The following is a 27,751-nucleotide window of genomic DNA, read 5'->3' on the forward strand; positions in this document are numbered from 1 at the left end:
ATATGTTAATTGAATTTCTATATCTATATGTGACCACGAATTGCACATTTTAATAGTCTTTGTAAGGAAAAAAATGTATATATATTTTTTCCCTAAATCTTTTGTCCTAATCTATTGGGTCAGATTTTACACGTCTTAGAAGATTTATCCAAAACTGAGGTATCAACTAAACTGTCCCAGTACAAGAGTTTGGCCTTGGACTAAAATTAACCACTATGCTCTTAAAAAGGAAAAGGTCATTCAATATCTCTTTAAAATCACTTGGAAACTAGAAAGAAAACAGTTACTTTCTAAAGCACACAGTCCCTGGTATCCTGAACCAGGCCTGTCAGGAGTTTCCCAGAGAAAGTCTGATCTAAGGGGATACCTTTAATATAAGGGGTTGGCCTAGTGGAGGGGATGAAGAGTTACCCCAGGGAAAGGAACAGGACTTACAAGGGCAAAAAAGAGAGAAAGAGCCTTGCACTTAACAGGGCATGGAAAGGAAGAAATGAAGCTGAAGAGGAAACAGGGCCAGATTGTTAAGGCTTGTGATAGTTAAGATTGTATGTCAACTTGGCTAGGCCACGATTCTCAGTGTTTTGGCAGCTATGTAATGTTGTGATCACTTCCTTGTTGAAATTTTATGTTATCACCCCCATGATGGAATCTGCTGAGTGGTACCAGTGGGGGCGGGGCATATGACTGGTCACCACCCCCTTGGCCTTCATCTCTCCAACCTCTGCCGGCTACTTCCTTCCTGCTTGCCTTGCCAAGGTTTTTGGCTTGTTCCGGACCCAGAAGCTGCCTCTTATTGTCTCACCTCTGGTTCTTGGGACTTGAGCTAGCAGCTTACCTGTTGATCTTGGGATTCATCGATCTTCACAGCCTGCAAGAAAGAGTCCTGCTCCCTGACCTGCTGATCTTGGGCTCGCCAGCCCCTGCAGCTATTCAAATCAGGAAAAACCTTACAGCCTTGCCTGCCGATCTTAGAATTTGTTGACCTTCACAGCCTGTGAGTGGGAGCCCTACTCTCCGACCTGCCAACCTTGGGTTCGTCAGTTTCTGGGGCTGCGTGAATTGGGAGAGGCCTCTCCCCTGATCCATGGACTTGGGATGTTCTAGCCTCTACAATCATGTGAGCTGTTTCCTTGATATAAATCTCTCTCTATATATATTTATATGCTTTACTGGTTTTCCTTCTCTGGAGAACCCAGCCTAAGACAAGGCTCTTGTAAGGCTTGGTAAAGAGTTAGGACTTTATCCTAATGACAAGGGAATGATTTTTTTAAGGATTTTAAGCAAGGGATGATGTTGCCAGGCTTGCATTTTAGCAATCATAGTAGCTGTCTACATCCCTTATTTTTAGGCCATTGCTTCAAAAAATATTAATGAATCCTGGAATGTCAGTCAATTCAAAGAATATGTCACCTCCATAAACCAATGAATGAATTAAATATTTGGGAATTTTACTTTAATCAGGCACATATAGAAAGTTTTAGAAAATTTTCTCTACCCCTGTGAAGTAGGTCTTCTATATCTTTCTGCTATCTACATCATGTTTTCTTTTAGTTTTTATTGAGGTCGTTTTGTTATGATTTTTGTTAAATGTCTTGTATATAAATGCTGCTGAACTATCACAGTGGACCCAGGGCATTCATGGCAAAGAATGATGGAATGTAATTCTATATTTCTGCTTGCCTCTTTCCTGACCAGGAAACACAGACACTGTGTTATATATTATAAATGCCATTTGAAAGATGTTACATGTGTCATTTTCCTTAATCTTCACAAAAATTTTGCAGGTAGGCATTTTTATTCTCGTTTTTAAGATGAGACAATTGAAGCACAGAAAGTTTCAGTAACTTCCCAAAGTCACAGAGATGCTTTAGGAAAAAAAAAATTCTCTAAAATTTGTGTTACTTTTTATTTCTGGCTCATTGTGAATTTCTGAGAGCCCAAATTTTCTTTTTCATTTTTGAATAATGTATTTCCATAGTTCTAGCATCAAAACAATATAAAAAGGCATTTACCTACTGAGTCTTGTTCCCACCCAGTGCTTTTCCATCCACATCCTTTGCTCTTTTACAGAGAACCATTTCTACAGGTTTCCACTATGTTATGGATTGAATTGTGTCCCCCAAAAATATGTGCTGTAAATCCTACTATACCTGTGGTTATAATCTCACTTTGGAACAGGGTTTTCTTTGTTATGTTAATGAGGCAGTGTTAGTGTCAGGTGTGTCTTTAATCAATCTTTTGAGAAATGAATGAGCACATTAAGCATGGGGGAAGATAGATGCCGGGCCACATGAAGGTCACCAAGGAGCCAAGGAAAGAAGTTGAAAAGAGACAAGGACCTTCTCCCAGAGTCAACACAGAGAGAAAGCCTTCTAGAGCTGGCGCCCTGAATTCGGACTTCTAACCTCCTCAACTCTAAGAAAATCAACTTGTTTGTTAAAACCACCCATTTGTGGTGTATCTGTTATAGCAGCACTAGATAACTAAGATACACTGTTACTTTATCCCTTTCTTAATATAGGTAGCTTACTATATACATAAAAACCCACATTTTCAAAGTGAAAGAATTTCAGTGAGGTACATAATTTCTTTCCCCTTTATTTTGAAGAAAAGTTGACATGAATCACTTATTAATCTTGGATTAATAGCTCTTTTAAGTGAGGCAGATCTTCCTGTGACATTTGACACATTAATAATTTATGACTCTAAAGGAAGTCAAACTATTGAAGGTATCAGTAGGGTTCTTATATTACTTTAATATACACTAATTAAAATGTCTACTGCTATTTTGAAAATTTCTTTTAAACATTTTTATAATCTCAGCTTGGTATGAGTGGAAGAGTTAAGAAATTTTGAGTTGAACGTTATAGCTGCACTGGGATATTTGCAAGACTCAACTTTATAATGCTCAAGTATTACCATTTATCTTATCTCCCCTCTGCCCGAGAACATAAACCCATTATTTTTTCTTCCAAATAAGTAAATGCAGAAATCCATTCTGCTAAAAGTCAAGCACAGCTCCTGGAGAGCTACATTCAATGCTGAGGTCCTGAGTCACTAGTTCATTCAGCCTGCTGTAGGGCAGGTCTGGCGTCATGGTAGGGGGGTGGGGGGAGCGATTCCTGCGGTCATGTAAGGTCCTATGCTTAGAAGGGCCTCTACTTGGTTTAATGCTCTGCTGTCACTGTCTTGAAATTCTTTAATTTTTGAACATGGGGCCCCACATTATCATTTTACATTAACCAAAGCAAACCAGTTGCAGTGGAGTCGTTTCTGACCCATGGAGACCCCATATGTATCAGAGTAGAGCTATGCTCCATAGGATTTTCCATGGCTGATTTTTCTTCCGAGGAGTCTCTGGGTGGATTCGAACCGCCAACCTTTTGGTTAGCAGCCAAGTGCATTAACTGTTAGCCAGTCCTGTTCTGCAGTGTCAAACAGACATCTGCGCTAATATTTACATTTGCTTTCACTGGATTTCAGTGGTAACAGAAGTTAACCTATCCAATTTATCCATTACTGTAAGAATAAGGCACTCTTATAGTAACATTTCTTTACTATTTAACTGGATGCCACTATAGTTATGATGTATTTATCTTTATATTGCTTTCTCTGTTTAAATTATAAATTATATTTACTTTTGATACTGGCAGTACTTTTTCCAGTGGGATTTATCTTCCGTGACAGTTATGTTGTGGATCAATTATCCTAAGGTTCTTCTTAAAGCATTTAAGTGGTAGTTGATTCATAAAATGTATTAGAAGCACAGTGTCAGATTATTTCATTGTACACATTAAGGTTCCTTCTAGTACAATGCTGAGTATTTACTTCTTAGATTCACCAAGAGAGAATGACAGGAATCACACTTCACTTAATTTAAAGGCTGTTTCCTCAATTAGTTGTTATTTAGTGCCTGCTGAAAGTATGGTGACATTAGGTTCTATAAACTCAATTGTTACCTTTTCCAGATGTACTCTAAGAAATGCCAGATGGCAAAGGGCCAAGGAACCCACTCCTCAGGAACTTACTATTGTCATTCAACATTTATCAAGTTCTACAATGTACAAGTCAGTGTATGCACAAGCAAAAGCTAAGGAAACCCCTTCTGACAAGTTTCCATCAATTCTGGCCTTTCTTACCTGAGTGGGGTGGCAGGAACCATCCATACTGCCCTATAGATAACACTATAGTGCTATCCAAGTTGCCAGCAAAATGTAGTGACAAAAAGAGACTTTCTTGATACTGCTGGAGTCCAATCCAGATGTTTTAGCTTTCAAATGTGTCAGTATATCAGCTTTATTGAGCAGGAGAAGGCCAAGGATCAAGTGAACTTATAGATCCAACCTCAAAGAACAGCAATAGCTTTTGGAAGAAAAAAAGGAGGGATTCTTAGGGAAGTTTACACCATTATTTCTGGTGCTGTATTTGTTCAGAGGGTAAGCAGGCAACTTTAGCCAGCACTGCTGCGGCATCCATAATGGGTTAATCTGACCAGTTATAAAGTGGACTGCATTAGAGGTTTCAACTCATTGGGACCTCACACAAATGCATTTCTTTCCAGTGCTCTCCCCTTATCTTCTGAAACAGAACTGAGTCAAAGTAGATGACTTCCAAAGCAGCTGATTTACTCTAACACATATAAGTGGAAAATCCAAACCAAAAACCAAATCCACTGCCGTCAAGTTGATTCTGACTCATAGCGACCCCCTAGGACTGAGTAGAACTGCCTCACAGGGTTTCCAAGGAGAGGCTGGAGGAGTCAAACTGCTGACCTTTTGGTTAGCAGCCAAGCTCTTAAACACTGCGCCACCAGGGCTCCAGGTATTTGTGAAAGGAGGTAGTAAATTAATCTCCCTCAAAGTTTTGGGAGTCTGCTCTTCCTTCATAGAAAAGAGAACAAAGAATTCTCTCCCAAAATAAGCATGCAAACTTCATTCTTTCATTACTGTTTCATTTTTTAGAATAGGCATTTTCTTGATGTTAACCCACTTCTAATCTCATTCACCTAAGTGTATCCTCCTGCCAAAATATCTTCTTAGAAAAGATCACAAAGAGGAGAGATGATAAATGGAGCAAATGGGCAACCCGTTGCCATCGGCATAATTCTGACTGGTAGCAACCCTATAGGACAGAGCAGAGCTGCCCCACAGGGTTTCCAAGGAGCGGCTGGTGGATTTGAACTGCTGACCTTTTGGTTAGCAGCCGCAGCTCTTAACCACTGTGCCGCCAGGGCTCAGTTGATACATATTTCTTAACAGAAATGTGTAGAAATGTTGTTAAAGCAAAGCATTTAGTTTTCGGTTCAAATAAGTTCTCCCTTTATATAAATATATAATCATAGAGAAATTCATATACTTTTCTTTTTTGTAAGTATAAATGAAAATGACATACAGGAAAATTGCTTAAACCAATAGAAAGGTAGCATAGATGAAATGAACAAAAGATAACCAGTTTATTTACTGGAAAGAGTTATGCATTATACCACATTCAGTTGGTAACATAAACCAAGACATAAGAATTGATATGTTGGCTTCTGGTTATTTTCTTAGCACTGGAGTGCCTTTTCCAACCATTGAGTGCATGATCAGATTACACAAATATAAGCACATATGATATGGATTCTCCCATGAGACACTGACTTAGGGTTGTCTACCATAAAAAAAAAAAAAAACTAAAAGGACAAGCAATAATAAATTCATAAGAATTTTTTGAATTTAAAATAAATTCATGTGTCTTTGAGAACAACTGTCTTTGAAATTGAAATTAAAAAAAAATAATTAGCAACAAAAGAGTTTCTTAGGTCAGTCTTTTAGTCATGTTTCATATGGTATCATCATTAGGTGGAAATACTTCACATCATTTAACCCCAAAAGGCATAACAACAAAATGGCAATTAAATGTAGGAATTAGCTGAATCATTACAACAATAATCATACAGTGTACAAATCAGGGTTGGCCACACATTACACAAATGTTAATACTGGAAAGAAATACAACATCAGAATCATGTATGGTTCATCACAAATGCATAATCATGCAAATAAAAACACTGAGTGGGTTACAAAAATGTCATAAAAGATTTTCAAAGAATTATTTAATTGACTTTAAAAGTCAAACCATTAAGCTTAAAAATTTTGTGGCAATAATTTTAAAATGATTTATTTTTTCTAAGATTTGGTGCACAGTCATATCTATGAACCCAAAGAACAAAATGATTCCTCCTGTTATCTCCATGATCACCACTGAATAATGATTTTGCAACTGAATTATGACATTTCCCTTTACTTTATAGTTCTCTGATCTTTGTTTTAAAATATTTTTAAAAGAAAAACTCACACATTCACACTGAAAAGCATCATATTTACTTTTCAGTGTTTTCCTTAGAGAACCATAATGATCAGAGAATAATTCTGGAAGAAAAAAAAATTCAAATAAAAAGGTGTTTTCAACCAGTGTTCTATAAGCAATTCAACTCCAATCACTGGAACAACCTGGCTCAGAAGTTTATATAAGCTTCAGTTGAAATAGGGCAAATTTTAAATAACTCCAGAAGAATGAGATAAAAATACACTGAGGATTACAGCCATGCATTTCAGTATGGAAAGGAGACCAGATACAGGTAACAATTTCCTTACATTCCTAATGGAGAGAAGATCACAAGAGAAATAAGACTTCTATAGTGTTCATATTGTAAGTATGGGAAAGCTTCCATGAAGTGAAATATCTCATGCAAACATTTTACACTGCATACTTTTATGCACTCATGCCCTTACACTAAAGGCAGTTAATTGCTTCTTCTTGTTAAACAGAATATTATTTCTGGAAAAATCTTCAATTGGGAACATACCTTAAGTTTAAATATCTGTTTCAGTTATACTTTATGTAACAAGAACAAAAGAGAAGCCGAGATGAAATCTTTCAGGTATTAACATGATAGGATCAGGCTACAGGCTACAAATGCAATACATCAGGGACTATGGCAGTTAACGTGGCATTTAAATAAAGATGAATTTAATATAGACACAACTCATCTGGGGGAATTATTACAGACAATGGAAAAGGTCACCTGGGAGTTAAGTATTTCTTGTATGTCCATAAGAATTGATTTTAAAGTAAAAAATTGCTTGTCAGTATCAGCTCTAATCATGCTATCATAACTCCAGTTCAATGGTTTCTTTGAAGAATTACGTTTCCTTTATTTGAAAACATAGTCTTGTCAATTCTTTGCAATCTTAAATACATGGATTATTTTAAATCACTCTAATTTATAAGCAAACAAGAAATCTGGAGGGCAAACTTTGTTTTACAATTGTGAATTTTATCCACAGTTTCTTTCAAATCTAGTTCTACTTTATATCTACAATATCCACACGAACATGAGTGGACATTTGTGACATACCTGGGTTGAACCAGCACAATTACACTTACTATCAGTCTTCCCTAATGTGTCTTTCTGAGAAATACACTATGTCTTTTGGCTGATTATGATAATTATACATTAAATTTGACATTCCTATCCCAGTAGAAAATATATTTCATTTCTTCCTTTTCCTATTTTGTAATTTCCACTTGTGAACTGTAGAGGGCTTTATTTAATACAGCGTATTGGGAAATTTCCACATTCATAGTGGTGTTTATTTGACCAAAGATTTATGCTTGTTTGAAACAGAAGGACTTATCTGTACAAGAGTATTTTCCAAAGCATGGAAAAAGCAAACATTGTAGATCGAAGCTCCTTTTAAGAAAAGATAAAATTTGAGAGGCATTTGCCCCCCTAAGGGATCGTGTAGCTTCCATTTCTGAAGTATTCCTGAGGATGTTTGTGTTTTAGATTCTGACAATTATGAGGCTTTTTACAGTGAAATTACTACACTCTGAACAACTTTAAAGATGTTATGAAACACATCTGGATGGAAAAGCAGTAATAATCTTTTTTTTTTTTTAACCTAGTATCTTGGAAAAACTGATTGCTATCCTAGTTTCAGGGGTAAAATATTTTATGACAAAATACCATGACATTAAAATATTTTAAATTTTTAAATAAAAGAACCATAGGATTATGGATTTCCAGAATTATAATACATTATCATATGATATCGTGCCTCTTAATCCTTACTAGACCACCAATAACATTTTTAACAAATCTTTCTTATGGTTATCAATTTCAATGATTAATTTCTCACTGTTAAAAATGTGTTAGTATACCTTCACACTGAAGACTTTTTCTTATTCTACTCTTAGTAATGATATCTATAGCTGGTTAACTACCATTTGTTAAATTCTTTTTTCTTGAAGATCACTATTATACCTCTTCTTTCTTAGGCTAAATAAAGTATAATCTTTCTAAATGAGTCTTTTAAAAATTGTTTAGTAACTTTATTTTCTCAAAGTTCTCCAAACTCGTCTTATTTGAACCAGAATTGGATACATGAAAGAGATCTGGTAAACCATTAGTTGATTTTAAAGATTAATCTGAGGGTCCTGTATGCCCATGTACTTAGGCCAAAGGCAATTTATTGCTCCTTTTTATGATTTTTTTTTAATTAAGAAAATCCTTAGTTGAAAAGCCTTTCTGTATACTGACTCTTCTTTTCAGTATTCTAATTGTGCTTACTTATTGAAAATGGCCTAGTTATATTGCTAACTGCTCTTGCTAGTTACCTTTAATCATGGCCCACTGTGTTTGCAATTAGCTGGCATTTTTATTCTATTTCTGCAGCTTATTTTTCTTCCCCAAGTCTATCTTCAATTAGTGTTACAAGGTCCATTCTTTTTTTATTTTTACTAGTTCTTCCAGTTTTTAATTTCCTTTGAATCCTGGTGTTATCTTTACAGTATAGATTCATATCAACCCTACACATATTCATTCATTAAATACCTTTAAATAAAGATAGATATGGCTCAGTTTAGACTATTAAATGCCACTGTGTAAATACATGGGACTCTCTTTTACTGCTTAGGAACTATCACCTAATTTTGTGCTGAAAATTATAATTATTTCCCCCAAGTCTTTATGTCTTCTTGGCAAAGTTTTGCTAAAATCAACATTTTTATATTTTTATAGAATTAATATTTCAAAACAAGTATTTTCCATTCTATTAAGACAAGGAACTGAAATAAAAGACTTAATTATACATTTTGTCTGAATTGGAAGAAATAACTTGTATTTATGGGCCAGTTTTTCACTGGATCATACATACAGAGTAAGTGAACAAGAATGCAATATAGCATTGTCAATAGGCAGTACTGCCCTCTAATTACACACAGACAGTATTTACTGCTGAATTCCCAGTTCCACCAAGGGAATTGATGAGGCAATACAGGATGATGTTCTGAGGTACTTTTTTTAAAAAGGCATGTTTTCCCTCAGGCACAACAACTTTTATCAAAAGTCAACCTAGCAGCTCTCAGTTCAAACGTGATGCTTGAAAAGAAAAGAGAAAAAAGGAGATGGAAAAAAAAAAAAGGTTCCTTTAACTGAACTCTGAAAAAAATCCACAGTCTCACTAATGCTGGTACCAGGCAGATTGAACACCAGTAAAATGAAGGAAACGTTTAGGAACAGCAAAGCAATGCAGGTAGGACAGGGCAGAAGGTTGGGTTGCTATGATCAGGACTTTATGAAGATTTGTTTCTTTTTCTATACTTCATCATGAATCCCTATTTTGGTGAAGATTTTCAACTATTTACTCCAAGTTGCATAATAAATAACACTGCTAAAAATCACACTCACAAATAAGGAACTCAAAACTCCTTGGTTACTTTGGTAATAGTGACCACTACTAAACAGGAATATGACTAATGAGAGCTCCTGTAATGTGCTTTATGACTTATCAGCTGGCCACCATCTTTGATGGACCATTTCCATTAATGTCCCACGCACTTCCACTCAATCAGCCAAGTGGCTCCCACTAGATATCCATCATCAGCGCCCTACTCTGCTAACAACCTTTGTGTTAACAGGGAGGATCATTTTTATTTTGAAGAGAAGTTACAGATATCGGTACATGAAAAGGTCAAATCCTTTTGCTTTTAAATAAGTTAAGGCTACCTGACTAAGACAAGGAATCAGGGCTAGGAGCAATTGTGTGGGCAGCACTTGATAGTTAATGAGCCCAAGAGTGTTAGACCTTTCAGCTCAGTTAGCTGTTTTCCTTGTTTGTCAGATTCTGTGCAAAATAAATTTTGCTATGAAAATCCACTGCCATAAATCAAGTCATAAAAGTTACCCAGCAGAATCTGTAAATAAACTAGGAACATGTATTATCTCCATATATTATAATGATTATAGGCACCTGAGTTTGTCAAAAGTAGACAATGAGCTAAGGTTTATTATCTTATTTTTTTGGCAAGGAAGATTCATTATGAAAAAAACCAACAACAACAAAACATACAATTTTAATAAAACTTTGAACACTTTCTGGGTAAATTAATTAACTAAAGGCTACCTTACATCTACCTATGTATATATCTTCCCGTTTGTACTTGATATCTTTTAGCAGGAAAGACTTGTAGTAGGACCCTGAATTTGGGAGAAGTAAAAAAAATTTCTGGTCATTAATACACCATTTTTTCCCCTTCAAATATTTAGCCTTTTTACACTCACACACATACACACACACACAAAGGAGCAGCACCAATGCATCTACTTGTCTGCAATTAAAAAAAATTAAAGATGCAGTCAAAAATTGAGTACGTCAATGGATCATAACTTATACTTTCTTAGATTTACTTAATAATGTTCAGTGAAGAACTCTAGTTAAAAAAAATCCAGTAGTTAATGAGCTATTGATTAGAAAATAAGTGCATAAACAATATCAGTGTAGCAGCAAAATACAGTTATTGTTAACATTCCAATGCACCTCATTTGTCACTTTGTGCAAGAAAAATGACCACAGTCTGGCCAATTCCAGATTTTAAACTAAATTAAAACCCATACTTAATTGAGCAAGTTATGCTTATTTTAAAAATTAATGAATTAAATTCACCTCTCACAGAAGTGATTTTTATAGACACAAATCACTTGGCAAATAAAGTCCAAAATAAATACCAATGACAAAAAAAATTGCAATCAACTTCTATAGCCGAATTTGGAGTGTGAGCAAAGATGATTTTACAATGTATGTATTTTACATTGTCTTAGGTCTCTCTTATGCTATCGAGGTAATGCCAGCCATCTGAGATATGTATTTCCTGTTTGTTGTTTGTTTTTATTTAAATGAACCATAGCCATTTGATTGCAGAAGTTTATCTATGATTTAGAGAAACCATAAAATGTTTTATCACACCGGGATCTGTGCTGTGTTATTCTTCTCAACTTTTCTCTCATCTTCCACAATGATGGACATTCATCCAATTGTACATCTAACAACCAAGAAGAAAACACCCGCTGGATCTTGGGCAGTATCCTGTGTGTGGTTACACAATTTCACCACAGATGTTCGTCCACGGGAGATGAAGACTAGGGGTAGGGAGGCTTGGAGAGACAGTGGAGAGGTGCACACTGGGAGCTGGAATGTGGCTGCTCATCAGGGAGAGCTATGTCAGGACTGCAAAGGAGAAACAAGCAAGTCAGCAAGAAACACACAGACAAGGGCCAGGCACAGTTGTAAGGATTAGACAAAGTATTTTCAGATTAAAAAAAAAACGGGAATTTTGCACAGAAAATGGTTTAAATCTAAAGCATGTCAAGTCAGCTTCAGCTTTTCAAAACAAAGCGCAAAAAAGAAAAATGAAACATATTTAAGGAAATGACATAAGAACTTTTCCCCTGCAGTCCCGCTTTTCAGTTTTTGCACACAAGCTCACCCCTATAAGTCTATGAGTCAGCACAAGATTTCTTTAGATCAGTTCTTTTCTAACGTAATGTGTATAACAAATAACCTGGGCATCTGGGTAAAATGCAGATTCTGATTCAGTAGGTGTGGGGTGGGGCCTAAGATTCTGCATTTCTAATAAGCTCCTGGGTGATGCTGATGTTGCTGGTCCATGGACCAAGGCTTTAGAGGATTCAACAGTCTGCTGAAGAAGAACTGATGCCTTTGAATTACAGTGTTGGCGAAGAATATTGAATATACCATGGACTGCCAGGAGAACGAACAAGTGTCTTGGAGGAAGTACAGCCAGAGTGCTCCTCAGAAGTGAGGATGGTGAGACTTCATCTCATGCACTTTGGACATGTTATCAGGAGGGACCAGTCCCTGGAGAAGGACATCATGCTTGATAAAGCAGAGGGTCAGCAAAAAAGAGGAAGATCCTCAACGAGATGGACTGACACAGTGGCTGCAACAATGTGCTCAAACATAGTAATGATTGTGAGGATGGCGTAGGACCGGGCAGCATTTTGCTCTGTTGTACACAGGGTTGCTATGAGTTGGAACTGATTCAATAGCACCTAATAACAACACGTAGTTTGCTGAAGGTGATGGAGTGGTTACATGCTTGGCTGCTAACCAAAAGTTGGTTGTTAAAGCGGGTAGAAAGATGTGGCAGATTATAGCTTTAGAAACCCTACGTGGTAGTTCTACTCTGTCCTATAGGGTCATTATGAGGTGGAATCGACTCAACAGCAATTTTTTTCTTTTTTTTTTTTACAGTTTAATGGTGGATTCAGATTCAATAGGATGATTAATTTGCTTATGGAACCCTAATTTGTTCTAAGAGTTTTCTGTAACTGGTTTAGCTTGGTAGTGTAAATATGACTGAAGAGTTTGAATGCACTTCCCATCTGTTAAGTATATAATGTGCCTCTGAGAGCCGCTGGTATAAATGAACACAGAAGTGCTCAGGCTCATCAATGTATCCATCCCTAATCTTAAAGAATAAGGAAGCAAAAGCATTGGATTGCCTAAGGTTAAACTACAGAATCTTTTAAAATGTGACTAACTGGAGAAATCACACTATGGGTATTATTTTTATTGGGAAAGATCAGTATTTTTCTAAAACTCTGCTTTTCCCTCCTATATTATCAATTCAGTACCATTTCTGCCAGGAGCAAACTCTTGAAGGTTCATTATTACTACTATTAATTAATTTAAACATATTTTCTTTAGCTAATATTATCACTAAATTCATATTAAAGTTAGTATTAAATAGTTTTTATCTTTGGTATTGAATTATCCTTCTTCTATAGCTCCTGAATTATAAAATCATAATTATGTAAAATACATGATCCATTTGAGGCTACTTTACTTTCCAAACTCTTTGCTTGAACTGTTGTCAATTTAATTCAAAGGGGAGATTTCCTGTTCTGTATTAGGATAACCAGTGATAAAAATGATTTTTTCCCAGCTATTTTTAAAACGTGGTAGGTGACTATGGGAGAACTGGAATGCCAGCAAAAGAACTAAGAAAAGAATGCATGGAAAGATACATTCCTGGGCTTCCAGATAGAATGATACGGCCCAGGAACACAGCATAGCTTCATCAGACATGCTTTTCCCACAGACCTAACCAAGTTTCTTTCTGGAAATCTGCATGACTTAGAACTGGTTCCTTTTTAGAGGATTAAACACATTATTCAATATAAGTATGACAAGTAGTACAGGGTGGTCACATTATATAAGAGGGATAATTTTTGAAGACCTTGTGTAATTCAAGACTCTTCTGGGTATGGAAGTGAAGTATTTTTGCTTGACCCGCTGAAGCGTACAGCAACAGCTTTGACATGGCTAGAACTCACTTGACCCAACACCTTGACATTATGTCATTCATGATGATTAAATCTGTTATTTTAGATTCTTACAGAAAGTGAGAGATTATAAATATTTTACATTATGTTATTGCTATTTTACATTTGCATAAACTGCAATTACACTGTATATATTACGTGACAAATATATTCTTGGCTTACAGGTTAAGAAATTATTTCTTGAATGCAAACATTTGTTAAGTTTGATCATTTAAGGAGTAGGATGAATTCAGTTTAAACTCTGATTGCCCACTTGTAACTCATCTTTTACCATTTAAGAGTTTAATTTTCATAGATAGATCATGTAGTAACCAGTGTGCCCAAGAAACTATTATTAAGTTATAATAATGGACGTAACTTCAGAAAGTTCCATTTTTTTTTCAAGTAAATAGTTACTTGATAGAACAGGAAAAGCGCTAAATACCAAATATCTCTATATATTTAAGTATTACATCCAAGGCTACAAAACCTCGGGCTTTTCTTTCATATTATAATATCCATTGTCTATAAATAACTTTATTAGAAAACTGCTACATTTTAAAATATGAGAAAATCCTCTCTTCAATGTTTTATTAAAAAACAGTATACCTGAAAAGTTATTTGAATGTATGTATTTAAACTGAAGGAAGTGTAAAACAACGGTGTAAACAATTTTTTTAAATATGAAAATCAGAGATAAAGACCACTTGATTAGAAATCACTCAGCATTCTTAGCAAATTTTGTTTCTCATATGTTGAACAAAAGCTCCTTTTCAATTCGGGAATAAAGAGTCAATGTGGGTGATTTAAATACTGTTTGCTCCTCACAATTTCACTAAAAGTGGAAGAAATGTCTCCTCTATAGTGAAGCGGTATATGGTGGTGGTTAGGAGAATGGGTGTTTGAGTCATTGTTCACTGCTTTCTAGACGTGTGGGCCTTTAGTCTTTGCTTGGCGCCCTGGTGGTGCAGTGGTTAAGCACAGTTCAAATCCACCAGCTGCTCCTTGGAAATCCTATGGGACAATTCTACTCTGTCCTATAAGGTCGCTATGAGTTGGAATTGACTCGACAGCAACAGGTTTGGTTTTTAACCTTGGTTTCCTCATTTTAAAATGGGTATAATAATAGTCCTTACCTTACCTAATGGGTCATTATGATTAACAGGCGTAAAGGACTTAACACTTGTCTGGTACACAGTAAGAATTCTAATGTTGGTTACATGTTAATTTTTCTGCCAGAAAGAAGCAAAATGAGGACATTAACTGCAATCCTTCTGGGAGTGGGCATGGGTGGGAAGGAAGCCTGTCATAATCCCAGCAACTTTGAAAAGGAGAGTCTTTTCAGATGTATATACTTTTTATAATTTCTTTGTGTGGACCAGGATGAGTAACAGGGGATGCCTGACAGGGACCACGCTGCATTAGGCCAGCAGAAAGTAGAAACATATGTAATTCATTAAATTGTATTTCTTTAAAGTAAATCATCTCTGTGGAGGTAGCAATCTAAATTCAGTAATCTCAGATGAGATGGAACTTGTGCATGTACCCATTTAATCAAGTTGGTTCTGGAAAAAAAAAAAGCAAGGTGAAATAAAATTAAACTTTAAAAATGCCCTCCCCCCAGTCCTTCCATTTCTTATCTAACTGAAGTACTTAAAACGGTAGCCTTCTCCACTCTTTGCCCAAGCAAACTAGAGAGGTTATGGACCAGACTGTAGACCTTTATCTTGAGGGTAGTTAGGTATTAAGAGCAGCTAAGAGATACTGGGACTCCCTGGGTGGTGCAAACGGGAACACAATCAGCTGCTAACCAAAAGGTTAGAGGCTCAAGTCTACCCAGAGGCACCTCAGAAGAATGGCCTGGCAATCTACTTTCAAAAAGTCAGACACTGAAAACCCTATGGAGCCCAGTTCTAGTCTGACATACATGGGGACACCACGAGTCAGAATCGACTCGACAGCAACAGTAAAAAAAAAAAAAAAACCAACAAAAAACAGATATTGAACACACACTATGGCCCAGGCCTGTGCCTTATTTAATTCCCTAATACCTACTCTCATCCCCACTTTACAGGTGAAGCAATGGCATTTTAGCCAGCAAAAGCAACTTCATAAGATTATACAACCGGTGGATGTTAGAGGTGGGATTCCAATTCAAGCAATCTGACTCCAGAGCTCATTCACTGTTCATGGAACCTGTACTTTACTGAGCACCTGCCACGCACCTAGGAGCCCATTGGTGGTTCAAGTGGTTAAATGCTTGACTACAAGCTGAAAGGTTGGCGGTTCGAATGCACCCAGAGGTGCCTTAGAAGACAGCCCTCGCAATCTGCTTCCAAAAGGTCACAGTACTGAAAACCCTATGGAGCACAGTTCTACTCTGCACTCATGGGGTCACCATGAGTCGGAATCGACTCGATGGTAACTAAAAACAACAGTCATCTGCCTGACTATTCCAGGCCTTGGGTGAGGAGGGTAGGGGTGCTTTGTAGAGAATGGACTCTAGGTTAAGAGCCCATGTTCTTAACCACTACACATGTAGAATCCTACTGAGATGGGTTTGAACATTTGTAAGTATAATCAATTACTTACATAATTCCTCTATAAATGACTACTGCTATAAAATGGCATTAGTATGTTAGCAAATTACCTTCCTGAAGTAATAACCCTGCTACAGGAAGTGGTGGGAAGAGCAGACTGAGTAACCAAACATGAGACACCGGCTTGGAGCCTATTTTATCGTGTACCTTTTTCTGCTAACTTGATGTTCCACTTACACAGCTGACTGTACAATGGCCTCAGAGACCAAGCCAAATTTGGGCTTTGGCTGCCGCTGTGTTTCTGTACTTGTCTCCCTCCACCTCCCCTGGCTCTACTCTAACCCATGACCACATGGAGCCTGCTACTGACATCCACTCCTCAGACATGCATGGAGATATTTTAGTCCTGCATCTACTCAAAAGAAGTTGTCCCTGGTATAAGGGCAACAGTCGTATTAAAATAAGGACAGAAAATTGAGCAGTAAAAACCACACCTATTGCTGTAGAGTTGATTCTGACTCATGACAATCCCATGTTACAGAGTAGAACTGCTCCGTAGGGTTTAGTTGGCTGTTATCTTTTACGGAAGCAGATCACCAGGCCTTTCTTGCGTGGCACTGCTGGGTGGGCTCGAATCACCAACCTTTTAGGTCAGTAGTCGAGTGCAAGCCATCTGCACCACCCAGGGATCTTTGTAAAAATCACAACCAGATTATAAAAGCCTGGCATCCTCAGAGGCCAAGTAACTGGAGATGAAGTATTACATGAAGATGACGAGGTCCAGACAGGGTGTGTGATGCCTCATAGAAATTCACCCAAGATGGAGGTAAATTCATGATGATTTGGAAAGCTTTCTGTAATTTATGTGTGTTCACATGGCTATCACTTATAGTTCAGAGAAAGAATAGGCCTTATATCATCTCCATTGAAATTCTCATATCTTATTTATTTTGACATTTACATTAAGGATATTTCATGTAATATATTCAGAAAATGACCTAAGAGAGAACTAAACATATTTTTAAAAACTTCAGGAAAACTCTTTGCAGAGACAGGGTTGAGAACCTCTGACTGCACAATGATTTCTCCCCAGTAACTGTGTGAAAAATGTGTGAATTGTCCTTGTCCTTATCAAGCCTCACGCAGTGGTTAAGAGCACAGGCTAGAGTAGGATAGGATCCTGTCTCTATCACATACTAGCTTCGGGCTCTTGAGCACTTTGGCTAACTTTTCTGAGTCTCTGTGTCTTCATTTGTAAAAGGGAATAATCCTACCTACTTCATAAGTTTATTTTCTGTGTATGTAGTAAATATTATAACATATTAAACATGTAGTACAATGTCTAGTGTTCAGTAAATGATAGCTATTTTAACTTATAAAATAAACATAAAAACATGTATGACATACCTCTAGCCAAAATGGTTGAGAAGCTCAAATATCCATATAGTATTCTATTTAAACTCTGTTAAAATTTATTTTTAAAAATTTGGTTATCTATTTTCAACTTTGTAGCACCAAATTATACTATAGTGTAAGAATTCTAGAGAATTACATAATACAATGAAATATGAAGTTTTAAATTAAATATTGGGAAGGAAATTAGTTTAAAATAACTTCAGATTTCAGTTCCACCATTTAATACATTTACTGGTATTAGTATCAAATACTATTAGTGAATTAGTATTTAACTTAGTATTCAGAAAACTAACTTCCCAAATAAAGAGAGGGGAAAAAAAGTTTACTTTTTCTCTTTGACATGGAAAGATGTAACAATTAACCTTTCCAAAAATTCTGCAGAAAGGAAGTAATAATCCCAACTACCATTTATTCAACAGCCTTTATATTTTAGGTTCTGTATTTATATTATCCTCAGTTATCCAACGACAATACTATGATGTAGGTATTATTAATACACTTACTTTACAGGTAAGGAATCTACAGTGTGCTTGGGTTAAGCTACGCATCAAAGGTTACACAGTTAAGTGTTAAACTAGAATTTGAATCAAGGCATTTCTGACTCCAATCCAGTTTTACTACCTCCTGGAGAGAATTCTCCCCGCCCCACTATCACAATGCAAATTTATGGCTGTCTGACCTCTGACTCTTGCCTGAGGGCTTGAGGTGAAAGCAGGGCTTCCAACCAGTTCTTCCCAGTTCAGTCATGGCTAAGGAAGTGAAACTGGCACAGATCTGAATTTTTAAAATTTCGGTGAACCAGAACGGTAACTAGAATAGGAAAAATTACTGGTAGAAGCCCTGTTAGACAGCTAGGGCAGCACATGTGCTGCATCGCAACCAACTCTCTTGCCCAGCAGATTTTGAGCAGTTGGAAATCAGGGCGTCTGGCTCAAAGATGGCAGCCAACCACACCATTTTGAATGTGTGTGGTTCTCCACAGTCATGTCAATAATCCAATCTCAAGCATCAGGCTCTTGAAAGGGTTCACTATGCCTCTTCCAAGTCTCCCATTCCAGGGCTTCTGTCTGTAATTTTTCCCATTCTATTTATCATTCCATGTCACTCAAATTGTAAAAATTCTGGTCTCTTCTGGTTTCACTTTGTCAGCCGCGCTGAACCAGTTCAAAGCCCTGAGTGAAAGCTCACAAATATGTCGGCGGCTAGATCCATTTATCTCTCAAACCATAATTTTTGTCAAGTATAAAAAGTAGTGATGGGGAGAAGGTAAGGAAGAAAGTATACAGATTTCAGGCAATAAACAAATACAGATTCATGGTAACAATCAAATATATAGGTTCTCAAGAGAAGGGCAAATTGGGAATATTTATACTTTAAAAGATATCTCCTGTTTAAATCCAATAACTAGCCTGAGGAAAAACACTTCTGCTTAATCATCTTGTTTTCCCAGGGAGAGAGAGAAAAATCTATTTTAGAACCTTACGGAAAAAATATATGACCACTGAAGCAAGAAAAACATAATTATATTTACGTAAATATAATTTAAGATTATTTTCATCTGGATAAGAAATGGTCAGCAAATCTTCAATTTAGTGTCCATGGATTGTGTGAAACTGACTTTAAAATTCTTAATTTAATCTCTCACAAATATTACAAAGTTGTCTCTTTTAATGTTAATTACAAGACTTCCTCCATTTTAAAAATTCAGTTTAATGGGAGTACTGAGTGGACAGAAAATAGAGATACTTTTACAAAGTTGTCCTGGAACAGGCATTAGTTATGTTTTATTTTATGTTTTTCCTGTTTGTGTGCCTGAGAAATACATTACCAGGACAAAAGAAAAAGTAGGGTAAACATCCACACGAGTCCAAGTTTTCTACTTTGGAAGGTAATAGAACAATGGACTAATACAATTATTTACTCACACAACAGAGTTGAAGGTAGTCTTTTGTCTACTGGCCAGTGAAATATACTGTAGCTCTCTTGCATTCCCGATGGTACATATGGACTTCAGGCTATACGATCTGCATTTATGTAGCTCATAATTGAAATGAAATGTAGAATACAATGATGTACAAGGCATTATGGCACCATCAGAAAGGGTAGCTTGGAGTCTATGGGTCTGACATGAAGCTGGGTGGGAAGAGAAAGGACGTCTGAATTTACCTGACAGTCGGGCAGTCTTGCCTCCCGGCTAGTTGTGAGCACTGTGGCGGTACGGAGGCAGCAGGCTGCTGACAATCTACAAGAAACTGATAAATTAGACATGTATACAAAGAGATGACAGCGCAAGGTGTTAGTAACAGTATAAAGCCTAAAGCAGTTGCCTGAGATTTAGTGAGGAATGTTCATTCACACAGAAACATCTTACATCTTGATTAAGCTTTTTTTTCCCCCTGATGTCGATAGAAAAGATAGGACTTTGTTCTTAATTAAATATAGTATGATGAAAATTAGCAACAGGAAAATTAGTCATGGAATTTCTCAAGTACATTATGACATGCTTGGCCATACATGTTTGGACACATTTAAAATAAAGGGTCTACTTATATAATGAAAGTTTTGAACTTGAACATGGTGATGGTTACTTAGCTTAGTCAGTACTTACATCTGCTATTCCAAAATGGAATATATTCAGATAACTGACTTTGTCAGCCCACATGGGCACATTATATATCACAGAACTATAATGAGAAGAGCATGCAATACAATCTTTTCCATGATTAATAGATTAACATTGGACAAGGAAATCTTTACAGTTTTCTGAAAACAGATTTTATCAAAAACAAGAATTTCTAGCAGAAATCTTAAAATGGTTATTATACAGGAAATTTTCAGTAACCTGGACTGAGGGAGAAAGCCAATCTGAATAAATGGGAAACCACTTTTGTTTTGTTTTAACCATTTTAAAATCTCTTAAGTAACTCTAGGTTAACAAGTGCTAGCTGGTTAAAAGTCCATGCTTTAACAGATCAGTTACGGTAAGCATCTACTCCAAGAGAGATCATGTACTCAATTCGCTAATCCAAGAGTAATCTGTTTACTGGTCCCAGGCTGATAGTTCTAGAGTCACCCAAGAAGTTGGTTAGATACGCATACGTTATATTTCTGCAAAAAGATTTTGCAAGAAAAATTAAAATCAGAGTTATACTTAAAATTCAATTATTCTTGAAAAATTGAAGCATTTCCTCTTGCTAAGTGCTCAGACTATGTACTTGCTTAGCCAACCTTTTCCCTATGTAACGTGGATAATATTTAAGTCAAATTACCACAAATTCTGGATTTGAACAGTCTTGAATTAATGATGCTCTACTGAAATTTCCTTTTAAAAGTTTGTATCTAAGTATCACATCTTCTAAAGCCAGTATATATTCTATTATAATAAAACCTCTCTATATAACTACAGAATAATACCAAAATTCATAAAAATTGCTGATTGTTTTATATAAAACATTGGAAATACACTAAAGCTCTCTTTGATTCAAAGCAGAATACACTATAAGGTAGGTTCAATTTGAGGTACATTTCTAAGTTACCTTTTATAAGGTGGTCTTTGTTGGGGATTTGATTCTCTTTGAGTAGCTGGTGTTCAGACTATAGAACTCCGTTGTAGAAGTCTTTCAGGTATAACAAATACTGTTTTCACACATTTGGGGAATTCTTTTTCTTTAACTTTTTGTTTTCCCATTTTGCAGTCTGATTAGTTCGAATGGTTCTCTTTTGTAGAAACTCAGAGTCTTAAAGGATGCATTCCTTTATGCTTCTTTATCGTTTATTCTAAGTGGTAATTTAAGACAAGCAGTTTTTGTTTTACTTAACCAGGTGTGTGCTGCCCTCCTGTGGTGTGTTTGGGTAAATGTGATGATGCAAAAGAACAAAACACTGGGCAAACCACTCGAGAATCTGACCTTACATTGTCAAGGAAGTATAAATGACACTTTTCTAAAGCAGAAGGTTGGCCTCTGGGGAATGGTGATTCTTAGAGTAAGCAGAGTATTTAAGTGGCTTAAATATTAGTTTTTCACATCTCATTTATATTAGAAATAAGTTTTGCCAATACAGTCACAAATTATTACTCATTCAGAATATGTGTTGTGCAGAAATTTAGAGAGCAGATGAGCAGGACCACCATGCACTCCCTTAATCAACTGTCTAATATGTGGTGGCTATCCTTTACATTTATAGTGAATGTCATTTTCTCCTCCTCTAGAAGTAACATCACCTCTAGCTAATTATTTTTTATATTTATTATTTGTAAGTACTTAGCTAAGTGTTATCCTTAAAGAATAAAAATCAAATTCCACAGATTAGATGGTGATAGATAAAAAAATTTAATTTAAAAAAATAGCTGGATAGCTTGGCCTCAGCTGTCTTCTAAATCCCTGTTAGGATCTACAGCCCTCCACTTCCGCTCATGCCTAGCCTCGTAATGCAGAGGATGTGCGCTAGCATGTACTCTGTGAAATTTAGAGGATGTGCAGGTAGGCTGTGAAAGCGCCTGCCAGCTCAGAGATGAGCTCCGTTCCCACCGACATGATCTCACCTGCTCCAGTTAGAATCTGCTCTGCTAGACTCGCTCTTAGGAACTTGGCTGCATCTCATTGCTTTTGAGGGCATTAAACATGACAATCATGCGACACTGCAGAACCTCAGCAGCCACCACGGTCTTCTGGGCCATAGGAATTCATCTCAAGCACTCAGCAATGAAGTTGTAAAACTCCTACTATGTGCCAGAAACCGTTAGGCAGCGTAGACAAAAGGTGAACAGACAGGATATGGTTCCTGCCTCATCGAACTCATGAGGAATTGAGGGAGACAAGCACATTCAATGAGCACTTATAATAAAGTGTGATGATGGTGATGATGATGATGATGATGATGATGATGATGATGATGATGATAGTAGCACCTAGCACTTATTTATTGCTTACCATGTGCCAGGCACTGTGTAGGCACTTAATATGCATGATCTCCTTTAACCCTGTTCTATTAATCTCATTTTAGAGATGAGGAAAAGGGGACTTAGGCTAAATAACTTGCCAAAGTCCACTAAGAGGTGGAGCTGGGGTTTTAACCCAGGATTGTATGATACAAAGGCTGAACTTACCTTACAGACACATGACTGTATTGCCTTCCATGATAGGGGAAGTGTAAGGTGTTATGGGAGCTCATAGCAGAAACACTGAAATAAATCTAAGTGGTCATGGAATGCTTCCTGGAGGTGGTGACATCTAGGCTGTTATCTAAATAATGAGGAGTTAGCCAAGAAACTCCTTAGCAACTACAAACTGTTTATGATCTCTCCTAATAACACATTTAATCATAAAATTAAAGTGGTTACTTGAAATGTTCAGACTGAATTTGACAACACTTTAGGTCTATGTTATAAGGTCACATGCCTGAGAAATGTCACAGCATATTCAAGAGATTGTTAGTGCCTCAAGGGCAGGGATGAATAGGGATATTTTGCAGCTAAAAGCATTTCTAAGTCTGTCTTGACATTTTTGTGAAGAATATGCCTGTATGACATTCTTCCATAAACAAAGGCCTCAAGGAGAAGGGAAGGTAGGAGAAAGCAGGAAGGACCGTATTTGCTGAATCAATAAGAAGAATTTCTCCTAGGGATTTTACATTAGTTATTTAAATCTCAGCAACACTCTGAAGCTATGAGGAAAATAAGCATTTTTAATACAGGGGACAACATCGTAAATCTCCTATATCGTAAGATTTTTTTTTCCCCTCTTTTAACATTTTTCATGACCTCTCCCACCAGAACCAAACAGAGCGTGGCATTAGAGTAGGTGCTCCACAAACTTTCATTCATTAAATTAACAAATGACCACCAAAAAACCAGTGAAACCTATGAGAACCCAAACTCAACGTGTTTTTCCGGGTCTTACAAGCTTTCTGCCTTTGACAGGGTGCAGTCTTACCACTTTTCTATTTTTCATTTTTAGTGGAAAAGATTTGAGTTTTCTTTCTCTGACAGGTTTCTGCCTTGCATAGGCTCTGGCTATTGCAGGTTTTACTGTATTAACTTGCTCAAGGTCACACAGCTACGAAGTGCCAGGGGAAGGCTTTAAATTTAATCTTTTCTGATGTTAAGGCCTACTTTCTACCCACTATTCTGACTGCCCCACAGATTGACTCCAGCCACCTCTAGAAAATATCAGGACCATGAAGTCAAAGAAGCATGAGAACCCACCAGACAGTTGAGATACTGATTGAAGGAGCTCAGAAACCAAACCAAACCCATAGCCATCAAGTCAATTCCAACTCATAGCCACCCTGTAAGACAGAACAGAACTGCCTTATAGGGTTTCCAAGGCTGTAATCTTTATGGAAGCAGATTGCCACATCTTTCCCTCCAGGAGCAGCTGGTGGGTTTGAACTGCCGACCTCTCAGTTAGCAGTCGAGCACTTAACCACTGCACCAGCAGGACTCCACCCCTGAAGGAGCCAATTACCCCCCAAACACAAAGTAAGACATAGCGTACAGAAATAGGGATAACATCCAGTTCCTAAAAGGAGGTGGCTGCATGTAATAAACTTTACTGGCAGGGAGAGAAGGTCTTGTCATATAGTTTTCCCTCAAGCTTCTACTATCTTTAACTTTGAAATGCAATTTAGAAAATTAACCAATTTTCTAAAAATTGAAAGCTGTTTGGGACAGAAGGGAGAGCCTCATGTGGGAGGAGGTAGGGAGCACATCTATGTGTTGGCTCCACACCTGGTCCACATGGCATGGTGGGGTTGGTGAGGGCAGTGTGGATGAAAGCGCATCTGTGGAGACCACACTCAGCCAAGATGAGTGGTGGAGCTATCGGGTGGCTCCCTTGGTGCCCAGATGTTCTGTGGGAGGCAGAACATGTCATCCAACCAGTTATGAATCCAGACAATTATATTATCATCTAGAGTTGATTTCCCTATTTGTCTCAAAAATATAAAAAAAACTTTCACCTAAAGCACAATAAAATGTTTTTAAAAAGTAATCTAAACTTAGAACTGTCAAAAATCACTGCTATTTTAAGTCAAATTGTAGTAAATTTTAACCATAGGCCCCACTGTCTAAATATAATAGTTTAAGAAAATGAATTCTAAAACGTCAACCTTTTTAAATCTCATGAAATCATTACACATAAGGATTTTATCTTAGGATAACAGTATAAACCAAGTTGTTCACATTATCATGGCTTATAGTTAAATAACCTGAATTTTCTGCTACAAATGACAATGAATACTTTCCATGTGTAAATTTTGCAGTTGCTTAGAATCTAAACTCTATATTTAAAAACTTGCTACAAAAAATGACAATAAACTAGCCTTGATTCTGTGGGGGAAAAAACCCAAAAAAACTACATTTCCACATCTCGTCTTCTGACACACCTAGGTGCGCATGGCGCTTACTTAACCTATTATATTTTTCCCTCGGGATCCCTATTCTCAATCTTCCATAAGCCCGTGGTTTTTTACCATCTTTCCTTCAACAAGGGAAGAGAGAAGGAAAGAGATGTGGGCTTTCCTTTTTCCTTTTGAAAATGGCAATTTATATAATTATATAATCAAAAATAGGCAAGAGAAATGAAAGTTCATGACAAAAGAGCAAAACATGCTCCTTGTTGAACCATTTAGTTATTATCTTTGTTAACCTGGTATACTGCATCCAAGACTATTTCAAAAAAGAGGTTTAATAATTAAATCTACCCACTTGAACAAATGTTGTCATAAAAATATTACACTGCTGTTATTTACAAATAGATACCATTTTGGACCAAACATCTTATATCCTAGGAGCAAACAGTCAATATCTTTCAGTAAGGACAAGTGATTAACAGTTAGAAGAGCAAGAATCTTTAGTTATGAAAGTTATTAGATAAGAAGTTGACAGACAGTTAGGGATTGTCCTAAGACTAATACTCTATAGTTAGTGATCAAAGCCTAGAGACATCCTCATCTATGTCCTAATGGGGGGTGGGGTGGGGAATATATCCTTCTTTCATCTTTCTGCAAATCTGGCTATGTTCTTTCAAACTATTCACTAATGGGGATTTGAGAGAATGGACAGAATGGGAAGAGCAAACAAAAGGGATGGAGGAAGAAGAGAAAAAGATGAGAAGTAAGGGTACTATGTAACATTTATTAAGTGCTGTATAGACTACCTATACTGGACCTACGCACTTTGCATGCAATAGCTCTTCAGTTCTTATTTAAAAAATCAATGAGGTAGGTTTTATTTTTATTTTAGAAATGAGAAACTGATGCTTAGGGAAGTTAAGGAGTTTATGCACGGCCACTTTTTCTGTGACCTTTACAGTGAACAAAAAGCTTTTTAATGTTCACAAAACCCAACTGAGGTTGGTTGTCACAATCCCTACTTCACCAGTGAGTACACTGAGAATCTCAAAAGTTGAATGATCTGCTTAGGGCCCATGCCAAGTGTGGCCAGGTGAGAACTGAGCCCAGGTCTCTGACTGTCCCATGTCCTTTCAGGGGGTACCCTATGGAGCTTTTGTACCATAGCCCAAGTTTTCTTAATTTTTTTCCCAATTCTAAGCAGTCCAACATTTGAAATAAATAAATATGTTAATTCAAGAAAACTCAAAGGAGTCAGACATGTAATCGGCCAGAAGCACAAATTCTGAACGGAAAGCTGCACCTGAATTTCAGCATAAACCTTTTAAACAAGTCATTTTAGAGAGAAGTGTAAGTGGCCAAACCATTAGTATTGGAGAATTAAACTGATGGAATGTGAAATTTGAGTAATTACATTAGCAGAAAATATACATTTCTATGTACTGTATGCAGCCCTGGTAGTACAGTGGTTAAGAGCTCAGCTGCTAAGCAAAAGGTTGGCAGTCCAAATCCACCAGCTGCTCCTTGGAAACCCTCTGAGGCAGTTCTACTCTGTCCTATAGAGTTGCTATGAGTCGGAACCGACTCAACGGCACCCAACAACAACATGTACTGTACAGAGCTGAGGACAGAAAAACTGAGTAATTATTAAAACTTCTCCAACTCAGGAATTCTCAATATTCGTGGATAATGGCACAAAAATGTTCTTCATAATTACTTACTGATATATTTATGGATACACTCAGGTCTTAAGTGAGGGTTTTACACTACAGCCCCACAATCCATGTGTAACAGGCACACCACATTAATTTCCTTCCATTTTCCAATGCTGCTTCTACAGTATTTTTCTATGGTCTCTTTGCCTTCCTCTCTATTCTCGCTCCTCTCCCTTCTCTCGGTTAGCATGGGATTTAGAGTTCATTCAGAGAGACTTCTGTGTTTGGATCCCAGCTCTGCCAACCAGTAGCCGAGAGACATTAAAGAGTACCTTAACCATCCTGAGGCTTGGTTTCTGTATCTGTTAAATGAGGATGCTAAATACCAATCCTTCAGGGTGAGAGAACGTCTGTGGAAGCACCGAGCCCAGAGTCCACTGACAGAAACTGGTCACTGAACAGACATGAGGGACAAGGAAAGGGAGGAGTCGAGATGATCCTCAGGCCTCAGCTTCAAGGAGCAGAGTAAATGCTATTAACAAGGATGAAATAAGAAAGACCAAAAAGGACAAAATAGAACATATGACGATTCAGCAAGCCTTTGCTCCTACCATTTCATTGATCAGAAATGCTCTTCTCTTCTGACTACCCAGAAACAAGCTTCAGTTTCCATCCCTGACCACCCAGAAGGAAACATCTGCTTCCTCTGAACTCCTTTAATATTTATCTCGTCTACTTCAGCATTCCTTCTACACAGCTTTTGACAACTGCTTTCCTTGCAGTGAATCTAATCTCCCCAGCCAAGCTACACGGTTCCTTGACAGCAGGGAGGAACCTGCCTTATATCTGCTTCCCCACAGTACTTTGTTTAGCGATTTGCATGTGGTATAAAATACTTGCTGATGCATGGACTCCAACTTTCTTAAAGGATCATTGGGTTTGTTTCTTTATTACTACTTTATGAATCCATTGTTTGATCAATTCATAGGAAAAGGGACAGTTTATAACATACATGTTCCTCTCATCCTAAGAATATCCTTCCAACAACAGAATTAAGAGGAAATACTGTTTGATAAAGATTTTTAAAGTTATTTTAGTGATATCAGATGATTTCGATA

The 27,751-nt window shown here is 37.0% G+C and overlaps 1 protein-coding gene across 1 annotated transcript in view; it reads right to left on the bottom strand.

The window, feature by feature from the left end:
• Positions 1–5,433: 5,433 nt before the first annotated feature.
• BICD1 (BICD cargo adaptor 1) overlaps positions 5,434–27,751 on the bottom strand; it is a 75,810-nt gene continuing 53,492 nt past the window's right edge. Inside the window, exons 7-8 of the mRNA XM_023725208.1 lie at positions 19,792–19,867; positions 5,434–11,549 (exon numbers count right to left, since the gene is read on the bottom strand). Coding sequence (XP_023580976.1) covers positions 11,462–11,549; positions 19,792–19,867 — 164 coding nt within the window. The 3' untranslated portion in view covers positions 5,434–11,461. The remainder of the gene's footprint in view (positions 11,550–19,791; positions 19,868–27,751) is intronic.

The sequence above is a fragment of the Trichechus manatus genome, unplaced genomic scaffold, assembly GCF_000243295.1.
Source record: "Trichechus manatus latirostris isolate Lorelei unplaced genomic scaffold, TriManLat1.0 scaffold00292, whole genome shotgun sequence".
In the NCBI taxonomy this organism is placed as follows: domain Eukaryota; kingdom Metazoa; phylum Chordata; class Mammalia; order Sirenia; family Trichechidae; genus Trichechus; species Trichechus manatus.